The sequence below is a fragment of the Rhinatrema bivittatum genome, chromosome 4, assembly GCF_901001135.1.
Source record: "Rhinatrema bivittatum chromosome 4, aRhiBiv1.1, whole genome shotgun sequence".
In the NCBI taxonomy this organism is placed as follows: Eukaryota; Metazoa; Chordata; class Amphibia; order Gymnophiona; family Rhinatrematidae; genus Rhinatrema; species Rhinatrema bivittatum.
The window spans coordinates 482262166-482276337 of record NC_042618.1 but is presented as its reverse complement, the minus strand read 5'-3'; the positions used below and the strand labels follow the sequence as shown (position 1 = coordinate 482276337).

Genomic DNA, 14172 nt, shown 5'->3' with positions numbered 1-14172 from the left:
AAGCTAACAGATTAGAAAGGCCCCTAAAAATGGAGATTTCAATTATCCCAATATTGATTCAGTGCATGGCAGGGAGGTGACTGCTGCATAGAGCAGCTGGTCCTGGAACCAATGAGAGCACCTCAGCTAAAGCTGCCGGTCTTCTCCACCCTCACCTGCTGGGGCCGAGTGAATCCCATTCCTGAATAACTACACCACACACAATACCAATGACTTGTATTTCTCTCATACAGTTCTTTTCACATTAAAACATCCACATTCTTCATTTTGTGAGAAACAGTTCTAATAATTTTGAATACATATTTACTGTATTATACATATCACCCATAGGCACTTCCAGTAATTCTGGCAAAAAGGAGCTTCAGCAGTGTCTAACTTACAAAACAGTAAAATAAATAATGTTTATCGAAAAGACTTTTTTTCTGTACAGAGTCTATTTTGTACAAAAACATTTGCCATTACCTAAGTTACTTAACAAATACTTGTGAAGGGAATATATTAAGTATTGCTACATGTCTTAGTGCAAGAAAGTAGTGAAAAAGGAAAGCATTATTCACTCTGTGGCTTATCACCATCTAAACATTAGTACAAGGCCTTGTTCTCAAAGTCTGTGTGATAAAAGTGAAGATGTTTGGTTACAACATTATTGACATTATATAAATATAAGTTAATGTGACTAGCACATGGTGAAAACAACACTTACATATTATGCATGTAAAATCCTGAAAATGGCATTTTATATCACCACAGTAGATGGCAGTTTTATTGTTAATATTGCTTTTGAACAGATCCTAAGCATTTCGTATGGACTGTACAGCCCCTCTGTCAGAAAACACACACCTAGCACTTTAAAACAAGTCCCATAATCTGCTGGAACCTGTGAGCACCAGCATTGCCCTGAACTAACTGGCTAAGGGATCTGATGCCTAAGGAATGGCGTGCTTTGGTGTCATTATTTGCAAGGAGGTCTTTCACTAATAATGCACATTGCAGCTTAGTAAATATACCCATACGTTTGTTGGACTAACTTCAGTACAACAAGAAAGAAAAAACAGACAATAGAGCATAAACCTTATTCAGCTAATCCATAAATGTGTGTTGGGATGCAGTCCATTCGAATGTCAAACAAATATGAAGAAATGTGGTTTGCTGAGTTCCAGTAGTTATATTGTAACTGCACAAAAGCAGACTCTACGCAGGGTGTGATAGCAATAAAAGCATTATCCAAAAAGAGTTCTACATGAGCTTGTGAGACCACAGCAGGTACATCATATTGTAGGGATAATTTTTCTTATTGGTGCAACAATCCCAATGGAATTCATCTCAAACTTGTTTCTGGGAACGTTAAACAAGGTCCTTAAGTTACATCGAATCTAGAACGGGGGACAAATTTTCCTCACGTACGGTCACTGGAGGAAGGATCCTGCCATCGAAAAGTCTGTTTCAGCATTAAAAACCCCTATAAAAGCTCAGCTGTGTAAACTGCTGTTTGTCAGTGATGCAAGTCAGATTGTCAAAGAACTCATCACATTCTGCAGATTGTTCAGTGCCATAAGGACTTCAAAACAGAGAATACTGTCACATGGGATATACAATCCATAAGAACTGATTATTCTCACACTTTCTCCCTTTGAATACTTGTGCAAGATCCAGGAAGCGACATAACGGCAGACAGGAGTAATGTGCACAGTTTGGCATAAGATACGAAAAGAACACCAGCAGAAGGAAATAAACAGCTGGAAAGTTATTTCCAGGTGGATCATCCCCCACAGGATCTGGGTACTGATTCTCAGAACATCAACTGCCTTTTAGCAACCTCACCCAAACCTTTTGGCTCAGGCTTATGAGCAGAACCTAATTAGTAGGAAACAGGGACGAAGTTAAGATTTTGGTGCCCGTAGGCAGAGTTCCACGACAATGCCCCACTGCCCTAAAACAAGGGCAAGCAGGCTCCTCTTTGACCTAGGCCTGGTAGCAAAGACAGAAAGCAAGAGAACTCTTCTGCTTTGCTGATCCCAAGCTGCCCATGAATTGGTGGATGATCAAGATAAAAATTAATGAATTAACCACTAAAGCTTCACTGTGGATCTTGACCTGAATGGACTCCCCCAGTGATTTCTAGAACCTGTCCAATCAACCAGGGGCAGGCAAGTGTGCTTAAAACGTTTTTTTTTTACTAAGTACAATCGAGCTTCTCTCAGTTTGCACGAGAGCTTGTTGTACGTAGGAGTAATCCCCTTGAAATTTGGGCAGATTGGCTGAGAGGCAGTGCAGGGCCATGCCCCAGTTTCTCGGAGCCCACCAACAGCTATTGACTACTGAAGCCAGTGCTTCTGCACCACCATGAAGATTACTCAGAATATACAGAGTTCCAAACATTTGGGCTAATAGGCAGGTTACTTTGCATAGTTTAGTGCCCCTGGAACAAGAGCAATATGTAGCCCTCTCTGTGGTGTGACACTGACAGCAGAACGTTCAGGTCCCGTTCGTGCACATTCGCCACCAATCTAACTGGGTGGAATTTTACGTTTCACAATTTTGGGGTACAACGGAAAAATAAATACTTATTATTCCAAGACCCTTTTTTCAAACAGTTTTCATGATTTTTAAATATCTTCAAACTGTATCAGAGCAAAGATCTCTTCTCTGGCTTCAGTGCAGTCCCAGACTATCTCTGCTTCTGAATACTACCCTTTTTTTACATTTCAAAAATAAAATTCAATGAGGTCGATTCAGTGGCACTATCTGAATATTTGGCCATTCTCAGTGGCCACCACTTAGGCAACTAATCGTTTATCCAGCTAAATAGCCAGATAAGTAAGGGGTGGGATGGGGCTTTCTGGGGTAGAGCTAATTAGCCAGATAAGTACTGATATTCAGCCTTTTCCAGTTTACTCAGCTATTTGTTTGGCCTAGAGTACTTTCATTCAACTATCTATAAGTCAGTCAAGCATATTCAGTGGCATGGCCACACTGCTAAATATCTCGGCCAAGTTAGCCAGATAAGTTTATGCGGCTAACTTGTTTAGCCAGACAGTGGCTAAATATTGGCTTTAATTAAATTATTGGGGTGTGTTTGCCCCAGTTTCTGAAGCTGCTGACTGCACTCTGTTCCCTAGTTAACTATAAAGTTCAGACAGTCATTGTGTAACTATGGCATGCTTAGAGCAAGGATGAAGCTTAATTGATTGGTCTGCTCTTCACCTACAAATCTTTTATGGTTTGAGCTTTGGAAATCAGTTAATCAGAATGTTCCTTTCCTTGTTAGACTGCTCTGTTTATTTTGCAGCAACAGCGAGATTTCAAGGTGTGAGAATCAGTGGTACAAGCAGTGTATACCCACTGGTGGATCGATATCCCATTGGCTGGCATAGGTAGATGAGTACACACAGATCTTCACATCTGGATGAGCAGTGCACACCTGCAAAAAGTCACAACTGGATGAGCAGTATACATCCGCAAACCACAGCTGCATGAGCAGCATACACCCACAGAAAGGCACAACTGGATGAGCAGAGTACACCTGCAGAAAGGCACTGCTGGATGAGCAGTGTATACCTGCAGACCCCTAGAGCTGGATGAGCAGTGTAAACCTGCAGCATAGCTGGATGAGCAGTGTACAACCACAGCAAGACACAGCTGGATGAGCAGTGTATATCTGCAGACCAGCATAGCTGGAGGAGCAGTATGTACCTGCAGACCAGCATAGCTGGATGAGCAGTGTACACCAGTAGAAAGGCATAGCTGGATGAGCAGTTTACACCAGTAGAAAGGCACAACTGGATGAGCAGTGTATACCTGCAGACTGGTATAGCTGGATGAGCAGTGTAGACCTGCAGCACGGCACTGCTGGATGAGCAGTGTATACTTGCAGACAGGTGCAGCTGGATGAGCTGTGAACACCTGTGGACTGGCACAACTGGATGAGCAGTGTATACCCGCAGATAGGCACGTCTGGATGAGAGTGTAAACCTGCAGACAGGCACAGCTGGATGAGCAGTGTACACCAGTAGAAAGGCATAGCTGGATGAGCAGTGTACACCAGTAGAAAGGCACAACTGGATGAGCAGTGTAGACCTGCAGCACGGCACTGCTGGATGAGCAGTGTATACTTGTAGACAGGTACAGCTGGATGAGCTGTGAACACCTGTGGACTGGCACAACTGGATCAGTGTATACCCGCAGATAGGCACATCTGGATGAGTGTAAACCTGCAGACAGGCACAGCTGGATGACAGTGTACATCTGCAGAAAGGCACAGCTGGATGAGCAGTGTACAGTCATGGTCTATAACTGAGACCATAGATATAACAATCACACTAAAAGACTGAAAACTTAGACCATGCAAATACTTTGCACAAATTATTTGGAAAAAAATCACCTATAAACAGGAGTTTTATTTATTTCAACTGTATTTGTGAATGTTTCATTTGTCGTGGTTTAGTTTTGTTGCCTCTTTGGCATGGAGGTAGTCCTACCTAGCTTAGATGGAGGGCAGTTTATGGGCCCAAAAATTCCTCCTCCTCTTTTTGGCATTCCAGCTCAGGCTGAACTGGCCTTTATTGGGCTACAGTGCCATAGGCCCTCATTGGCCACTACAAGATGATTTTTCCTGTTTTTATCTCCCTGGACACACAACTAGTCACTTTCTTCCCAATGGAGCGAAGTGAATAATGGAGGGCCCGGGGCTTTGTATGGGACCAATGATGCATAATAATCTAGGAAAAGGAGCAATAAGCAAGGTGATCAAATGTGACAATGATACAAGAATATGCAAAGTAGTTAAAACATAAGCTGATTGTGAGGAATTTCAAGATATTATTGGGAACTGAGCATCGAAATGACAGATGAAATTTAATGTGGACAAGTGCAAAGTGACGCTTGGAAGAGGCGACTAAGAAGGGACATGATAGAAGTTTATAAAATCATGAGTGGGGTAAAACAGCTGAATAAATTATTTATCTCTGAAACTAAGAACCAGCAAATTTAAAGCAAATCACAGAAAATACTTTTTCATCATCAGTGCATAAACTGTGCAATCTGTTGCCAGAAGACGTGGTCAAGGTGACGAGCATAGCAGGGTTGAATAGAAGTCCAACAAGTTCCTGAAGGAAAAGTCCATATAACACATTATTAGCCAGATAGACTAAAGAAAGCCATTGCTATCCCTGGCTGTGAGTAACAGGAAATAGATCTATTTTATGGGATCTGCTGGGTGCTTGTGACCCAGACAGACCTTGGTCTGACCTAGCACAGCATTTCTTATATTCTATGGAAAAAAAATGCAAAGTTATGTATACACAATGCTGGAGTCCATGTTAGGAGTCCCCACCCAGCTCCGGTCAAAAATGCAAATAGAATGTTAGGAATTATTTGGAAAGGAATAGAAAAACTGGAAACATCATAATGCCTCTGTATTGATGAATTGTGTGGCCACACCTTGAATAACTGTACCTGAAGAAAAGATGTAGCAGAACTAGAAAAAGTACAGAGAAGGGAAATAAAAATGATCATAGAGCTGCATCAGCCCACTCATGAAGAAAGGCTGCACAGCCTGGAGAAGAGATGAGTTAGAGGGGATATGAAACTGTAATTATAAAATTGTGTGTGTAGGGAACATTTCAAATAGTCGAGATTAGGGAAGACTGCCTACGATGAACAGGGAGCAGATGTAAAACGAATGTAAGGAAGCATTTTTTCAGTTAATGCATAATTAAGCTATGGAACTTGTTGCCAGAAACTGTGGTGTAAGAGTTTTAAAAGGTTTGGACAAGTTTCTGGAGGACAGGGCCATGAATAATTATTAGCCAGACTGACTTTGGTTTCTCCACCTCTTGGCACGAATGACACGGAGCAGCATTTCGTATTAAGTATTGGGGTTTGCCAGGTACTTGCACCCTGGATTGGTCACTGTCAGAGCCAGGCTGCTGGGCTTGATGGACTTGTGTTCTGACCCATTTCTTAGGTTCTTCATTCAGCCACTATAGTGACAGTGCTTAGCTAAGGGCCTCAGACCCTTCAGCTCTCTGAACCCAACCTGTGTGGATCCTAATTACAGCCACGAGCTGGTGCTGCTCAGCCAATGCTATGACTCCCCAGGCCTCAACAGCAGTTTTAAGGGATAAATATTTTCTGATTTTTATCTAACAGCATATTCTTGCAAGGCATCCCATAAACCCATCCCTTTCCTCCCTGTTGAAACTGTTCGTGTTTGTGCATGGTAGGCTATACAGATGGTCAAAAAGCTGCAGATTGGTGTGAGTTTTGTGTTAGCAGTCAGCAGTGAAAGCCTTAGGAGGTGGCAAAGCCGGCAACTGCCTGGAGCCCCGCAGCTTTGTCACAATTTGTTTGCTGTGAAGATTTTGCAAGAAGCAACTCTATATCTTAGCACTTATCTATTTATCTTATTCTGCAAAAGAATATTAAAAAGATTCACAATACAGCTTCATTTCATGGATAGAGCAAAATGAAACTGCAATCCAAAATGTCCAACTTGCTTACAGAACATTAAGACTAGAAGGAGCCCCAAAGCCTTTCTGGTCACTACTGCCCCCGTTATCTTACACAGAATTTGCCCCTAGGCTGCCCACAGCTGTCCATCTTTACAGCTGCCTGTATATTGCCCACAGCTGTCCACAGAAAGCTTTTGCTTTTTCTGCATTCTCCATTACATTATGCTGTAATCCACTGAATCAAATGTCTATGCAATTTTTATTTGTTGTGGGGAAAAGAAAGACCACAGATAATGTCTCATAAAAAAGTAATATGGCACATGACTAAAATATCGGCAACACATTGCTGGAATCTGTATTGACTGAAGTGGCAGCCTAGTCATGAACGAACAGCCTGCCCTTTTCCAGGACGAGAGACTTGGCGTGCTCACAATAATTCTCTCTCGCCTGCTGCAGATTTATCCAGAACATATTCAAACATTAGCAAGCAAACCATGCTGTAATTACTTCAAACAGTTTCTGGTGGCAGAAACAATGCTTCTCCAGAAGTGCAGGGGAAGATATGAAGTGGCTGCTGGATGATTTGGAAGTTACTCTGGCAGTGGGTTGGCGTGCACAGGTCTTAGCTGATTTAATTCATTACTGCAAGCAGCTAAGGATTTACTGGCAAAAACTGAATCCTGCATCTCAGCTTGATGGTAACCTAATCAAATGTACCAGCTGCTGCTTGCTTTGCTAGGACTGCACCACTGACTGTTTCTGTGTCTTGTAGTGACTTCAGTAAAGCTTTCTAAGCTTTTACACTCGTCCATCCATCCTTCATATTACAAGGTAAAAGACCCGAGCTTGACTGACTGCAGCTACAAAGAGGCTTGTACACAAAGGCAGCTTTTGTGTACAGACATAAAGATTGTTCAGTAGTAAAAACTGAAACTATCAAAATAGTTTCCAATTCTCCTTCATGCACATTTTGAAGAGCATCATTCAGGTTCAAAAATGTACCCTTTTAACATTTTTATACAGCTGCTCAGACTAACAGGTTTCGGTAACAGAGAGGTGATGAAGCTTTATATTTAGTTTTTCTTCTAAAAGGCTGGTCCTGCTTTTGCATTTCTTAATCTCATCCCAAGTAGCTGCACTCCTTGTCTTCAGTTTCCAGAGAATCAATCCACAGGGATGGGAATTAGCCTGGAGTGGACTCAAATTGCCTGCTGTCAGATTGTAAAATAGACTGCACATAAAGGAGGCAATTTTCACAGGCCTTTATGTGCATAAAATCTGGTTTTATGCTTGTAAATAGCTGTTTGGGCTCAGTGCATGAAAAAGTCCAAGTGTAACATGCGTTTATGTGTGTAAATGACTATTCTAGAACGACACAGGTTCAGTGCATGTAAATCTCTGCTCTAAAATGAGCTGGGCTCAGTGCGTGTAACTCTATTTTGCTTGCATTTTTACGTCCACTGAGGAGAGGCAATCCAAGGGATGGAAGTGGGCAGAGTTGGCACTTCCGGGCACATTTTGATGATAAGACCTATGCATGGAAGTGGACACGTATAAGCTATGCCCTCCAAAGAGAAGCTGTAACTTCACAAGAGCATGTGCGAGGATTTCCAAAGCAAATTTACACACGTTTGAAATTACTTGGCAGACTTTACCGCTACTCAGACCCTCGGAGTTACTTAATGTGAATTTGGATCATTGTCTGTGAGAAGATGCAAAACAGGAAGGTCTGCTTTCTCTTTTTTTTCATTAAAAAATGTTGTACAATGTTCTCACGGCCCAGGTGCTCGTGATTTTAAAGTAATAGAAGTCCATTAAAATGTTTCAGACACTGCAATATGTTTTATGAAGCTTACAATATGTGCAAATATTCATGGGCCACTGAAGTGCCAGGTTGGAAATGTAAATAGTGCAAGCCAAAGCCAGGCTGGAAAGCCACGGTGGGGGCCAGAGACAGGAATTCCATCCACTCTTTGCTGTCGTTGAAAATTTCCTGCAATTTTGTGGTTTCTCAGCCTTGTAGAGAAACTTGCATTAAATACGGAAAACTTTGCCATGGAGGTTTTGGGTAGCATCTTCACTTTTCTACCCAGCGTAAGGCTATCTAGAAGTGATTTCCAAGCATGTTCTTCAATACTGAAAGTTTAACATTAATTTCTGAAATATTGTCTCTTTTAAACTATATACAATATACGATAACTGTTGGAATACTTCTTCCTTTGTAAAACAAAAATGCAGATGCGATCACTAGGACAACAGTAGGCATTCTGATTCCTTTTTTGAATGAAAGAGGAGAACAGATTAGCAATCCTAAAGTACTGGAAAGCTAAGCGGCAAATTCAGACCTCATCATCAAGTGCCAGAGACACAATTTTTGCATTGCAATTCCCCTAGAAACCCTGAGACAGGAAGGGTGCACCAAGTGCCCATACACCCCAAATCAGACCTGGAAGTCGGGAAGGGGTTTGAAGCAGGCAGCTCCAGAGATAGCCTCTGGTTTATGTTTGCATTATTATAAAACTCATTCTTTCATTAAGCAGCCCCCTTGCTTAGAAGCTGGAGGTTTTGGACAAACAGAGATGGAACTATTTGTGCACTGGGCCTTCATGTCAGATGGAAAAGCCAGGCACTATCAGACTGACACAGGAGCAGTGTCAGCTCAATGCTCTGACCCCGACTTATAAACATACAAACTACCAAAATCCCACAGGGCTAGATTCAATCTGTATATTCCCATAGGGCTAGATTCTGACTATTTAAGACCTTATTTGCTGGGCTTGGTAATGGCTACATTGTATAAAAAACAGTGATTAAAATAATTATCTTTACAAAATTGTTCCCCAATGTTTTCTTTAAAAACAAACAAAAAAAGGGGGAGTTTGCTATCTAAACAAATAGATAAAAATCTCTGCATATTTACAACAAGATAACTATCATTGAACAAATATAATATTGTGAAATAAAATATTGAAAAAGTGAATATTAACCTTTAAATAGACATTTGGCTCACAGCATGAACAATGAAGAAACAAAACAGCTGTCCCAGTACATTTGTTCACATGTCATGTGCTACAGCTAGTCTACAACAAACTCTTCCTACAATACGAACTCTCACATGCGCGCATACACACACACACACACACACACACACAACATTGGCAGGATATACCAGAAGTCTTTTAAAGCCTTGGAATTTGTATCCTACTTAACTGGAACCTTAGAGTTAATTTAAAAATGTGCTTCCAATGCTTCAGTTCCTGTTTTCCTCATAATCCTTTCCTCTAGAATTCTCTCATATTACAGTGACCAGTATTCCTCAACCTATATATCTACTCCTACGCTTACATTGGTGTTGCTGAAGTGTGCAGCCAGTAACCCTGGCCCTCTTGTGTCTGAATGTCTGTAGAGGCCAGTGTCAGGAGCGTGAAAGCATTCTTGAGTGTAAACTTTTCAAACAGCGTACCTCACTGAAAACTGGAGGAAAAGATAGAATAAAACAGCTGGAGGCACATTATCCCATTTTTCTACAGTGTTGTGTCTAAAGGTTTTGTGCTGGTCTGGGAGGAGGAGTCTGTGCACCGGTCAGTCTGTCTTTGAATACTGCTCAGTGTTTTGTCCTTCATTGGGTTTTGGAAGCATGCTTGCCCCATTAGGGCTCCCTTTTTCCTCCTCTTCTTCCCTGATGGCCTGTATTTGTTCTGAGGTTTGGTGCATGGTGGGTGAGTCCAGCTTGGGCTCCTCTTCAATGACCTTCTTCCACATGCTATGGTTCTCCAGCAAGTGCTGCGTAATCTGGCAGTAGACCTTTCTCCTCTTGAAAATTTTCTTTCCTGTACCAAAACACCAAATAAATGAAATTCAGAGGCAGAAGGAGAAAAAATGACTCTTAAGGCCATGTGGAAGCAACTGAGAGAAGAGCAGGAGTTAGGAATGGAAAGATAATTGGTCAGTCTGGTTTTGTCGGCCAAATGTCCACATTCTAAGATAATTGTATTGGTTTTGCCTGCAGTGCAGCCTCACCGTGCCTTGGCTTTGCCTGCTATGATGCCTCCCCACCATTAGAGGTTTCCAATGAGCTTCACTCACACTTCTGCCAGTCACCTCCGCACTGGTCACACCACGCTTCAGTCTCAGTCCTATTTAACCCAGTCTGCTCAATACCTCGGTGCCTCTTCATCGAATCACCTTGCTCCCTGTCCTGGCCACCCTGTCCTTGCTATCCTGTCTTGCCTTGCAGCCTACGCAGGCCTCCCGCCTTGCTTTGTGGCCTACTCTGGCTTTCTACCTTGCCTTGTGGCTTCTTGGCCTCTTGCCTTGCCTTGTAGCAACCTAGGCCTCCTTACCTTTCCCTGTGGCCTCCCAGGCCTCCTTGTCTTGCTCTGTGGCCCCCTAGGCCTTTCTGCCTTACCTTACATCCTCTGGGCCTGCTAGATTCTCCTAGCCAACATTATGCCTTGTTAGGCTTCCCTGTTTACTGTTGCCTGTTCTTCTAGTCCAGTCCTGTCCTCGTCCCACACCTATCTTGGTTCCTGCCTTTGCCATGTACCTGTATATAGCCCCAGCCAATCCCAGTATTCAGTCTGTGTCCATACCCAGCCCCAGCAAGTCCTTGCATTCAGTCTGTGTTTGTATCCAGCCACAGCCAGTCCCTGCATTCAATCTTTGTATCCAGCCCCAGCCAGTCCTTGCATTCAGTCTGTGTCTATATTAAGCCTCAGCCTGAACTCTGTGTACAGCTTCCTGCCAGTACTCTATGTCCAGCTCACAGCCTGCACCATGATGTACAAAGGAATATTGGTTCTTACCTGCTAATTTTCGTTCCTGTAGTACCACAGATCAGTCCAGACTCCCAGGTTTTCCTCCCTTCCAGCAGATGGAGACAGAAATTTTCAGAAGCGCCAGCATATAACCTGGTGTACCACCTGCAACCACTCAGTATTACTATGTACCCAAGCTGATACCAAACCAAGAACAGTTCCAAATCAAACTAAGAATACAATATCCCCCGAATGAGCAGAGAAAAGAAAAAAATACAAAATGTCAACTATGATACAGAATCTAAAGGCAGAGTAAAAAACCTGTGCCTATTCTTCAGATAATCAAACAGACTAGACATATAGCACGAGCGGACTTTCCAGAACGAGGCGGGACTCTGGATTGATCTGTGGTACTACAGGAACGAAAATTAGCAGGTAAGAACCAATTTTCCTTTCCCTGTACGGCCCCAGCTCAGTCCAGTAACCTGGGATGTACCAAAGGTTCCCTAACATGGGTGGGACTGTGAGACTCCAGCTCGAATGACACTCTCTCCGAAGACAACCACCTCTGAAGCAAGGACATTCAGTCTATAGTGTCTGGCAAAGGTATGCAAGAACTTCCAAGTCGCTGCAAGGCAAATCTCCTGTGGAGAAACTAGCTGACCCTCCGCCCATGATGCAGCCTGGGACCATGTTGAATGGGCTCTCATGCCTTTCAGGACCAGACGACCATGACAAATGTAAGCTGCCCCAATAGCCTCCTTCAACCAATGAGCTATAGTAGCCTTCGATACTCTCTGACCCTTCTTAGGACCACACCACAGGACAAAAAGGTGTTCTGACACTCTGAAACTGTTGGTCACCTCCAGATATCGCAACAAAGCCTGTCTAACATCCAAATGCCTTAACTCTGAGGCATGAGCTGAACTCGACTCTAGATTCTGAAAAACCAAAAGCTCCACCGACTGACTCAAGTGGAACGCCAACCCCACCTTAGGGAGAAAAGACGGAACCATCCTCAAAGAAACCCCTGTGTCTGAGATCTGCAAGAAGGAGCCCCTGCAGGACAATGCCAGAATTTCTGAAACCCTTCTGGCCAAACAAATAGCCACCAAGAAGACAACCTTCAGTCTGAGATCCTTAATGGTAGCTCTCCTAAGGGACTTAAACAGCACCTCACACAAACCCCTAAGAACCCACTTAAGTTTTTTATTGTTGAAGCTCCTTTTTTGCAGACATAATTCATGGAGCAGTTTTAAGCAGTTGTTCGGTCTGGTTTTTGCCAGCGGAGAAGTGGTAGTCCGGAAATTTGGTTGGGTGCTACCCTTTGTTATTTAGTTCTGTTAGCATGGAATTGGGTACAGGTCAATACTGAGTGACTGCAGGTGGCACTCTCGTTATGTAGCAGTGCCCAAAGTTCTAATTGTTCTCTGACTCCACCTGCTGGACTGATCTGTGGTATTACAGGAACGAAAATTAGCAGGTAAGAACCAATTTTCATTTGCCTCTCTTGTGCAGAAGGACAGGAACTATAGCCCCTAAAAGATGTAGGCACTCGAGAGTTTGCTGAACCACCAACTCCTTGCCTGCTGGGCCACAAGGGAACCACAGAAGAAGACTTCTGAGCGGCTGAGCAAACTCTAAAACATAACCTTATCCTATGACGTCTAAGACCCACTGGTCTGAAGTTATTTTGACTCACTCCTCGTAAAAGTGCGTGAGACGACCACCTATCCTTGGGACCGAAGAGTAGGCCAGCCTCGCTTCATTGGGTAGACCTAGTGCCACCAGAACAGTCCTTGCCCGCTTTACAGGCCCGAAAGGACTGGCTCCAAGACTGCGACCTCCCCGAGGTCTGTCTCTGTCCCGTAGCTCTGTTCTGCCAAAAATGCTGCTGGCCTCGAAAACTCAAGCGTGGTGGGATAGACCCTCTGGCCCCCTTGGGCTTATCTTCTAGCAACTTGTGAATTTTGTTTTTACCCAAGAGTTTTATGAGCTGCTCTAGATCTTCTCCAAAAAGGAGCTTGCCCTTAAATGGAAGAGCCTCCAGCTGAGCCTTAGAGGAAACATCAGCCGACCAGTTTTGCAAACAGAGGAGTCTCCTAGCTGAGACTGTGGACACCATCGTCCTTGATGAAGTACAAATAAGGTCATAGAGGACATCGGCACCATAAGCAACCACTGCATCGAGATGCTCAGTGCGCTGGGCCTCAGAGGGTGACAAAGTTCTGCTCTTCTGAAGTTGCTGCACCCATCTCAAGGAAGCCCAGACAGCAGCCCAGATGCCTAAAACTGAGACCTCAAAACTCCTCTTGAGGTGCACTTCCAATTTTTTTATCCTGCAAATCCTTTAGGGCCACGGCCCCTGCCATGGGTTTGGTCATTTTCTTGGTAACTGTGGAAATGGATGCATCCACCTTCGGCACCTACAGGAGCTCCAGAGTTTCCTCTAGCAAAGGGTACAACTTATCCGTAGCTCTGCTCACCTTAAGGCCAATCTCCGGAGAATCTCCCTGACCATCAATTGCTTCACTGACTTGTGAAACAGGAAGGTTTTAGCCGGAGCCCATAAGCCCGCCATGACTGAGTCCACATCCTTGTGGGCAGAGTCCTTTCGAGGTACCAGTATAGCCAACTCCGCCAGGACAGCTGGAATCAGGGAACCTAATTCATCCCTCTGAAAAAGGCGGAACACCTTAGGATGCCAGTGGTTGGTGTTCCACTGGTGGTCGGTGGAACACTTAGGATGCCAGTGGTTGGTGTTCGTCTGGTGGTCGGTGGAACACGGAGCGGGATGCCAGTGGTCGGTGTTCCACCTTCATGGAGCGGAAGGCTGGAGTGGCATTCACGGAGCGGGATGCCAATGGTATACCACCTTCATGGAGCGGAAGGATGGAGGGCTGCCATCTCCAAAAAAAAAAAAAAAAGCAGAGGGGTGGGTAAGAGTATATAAAATTACCAGT

At 43.7% G+C, this 14172-nt stretch overlaps 1 protein-coding gene across 1 annotated transcript in view; it reads right to left on the bottom strand.

The window, feature by feature from the left end:
- Window positions 1-201: 201 nt before the first annotated feature.
- PDE3A (phosphodiesterase 3A) overlaps window positions 202-14172 on the bottom strand; it is a 100070-nt gene continuing 86099 nt past the window's right edge. The window contains exon 12 of the mRNA XM_029597546.1: window positions 202-10282. Coding sequence (XP_029453406.1) covers window positions 10035-10282 — 248 coding nt within the window. The 3' untranslated portion in view covers window positions 202-10034. The remainder of the gene's footprint in view (window positions 10283-14172) is intronic.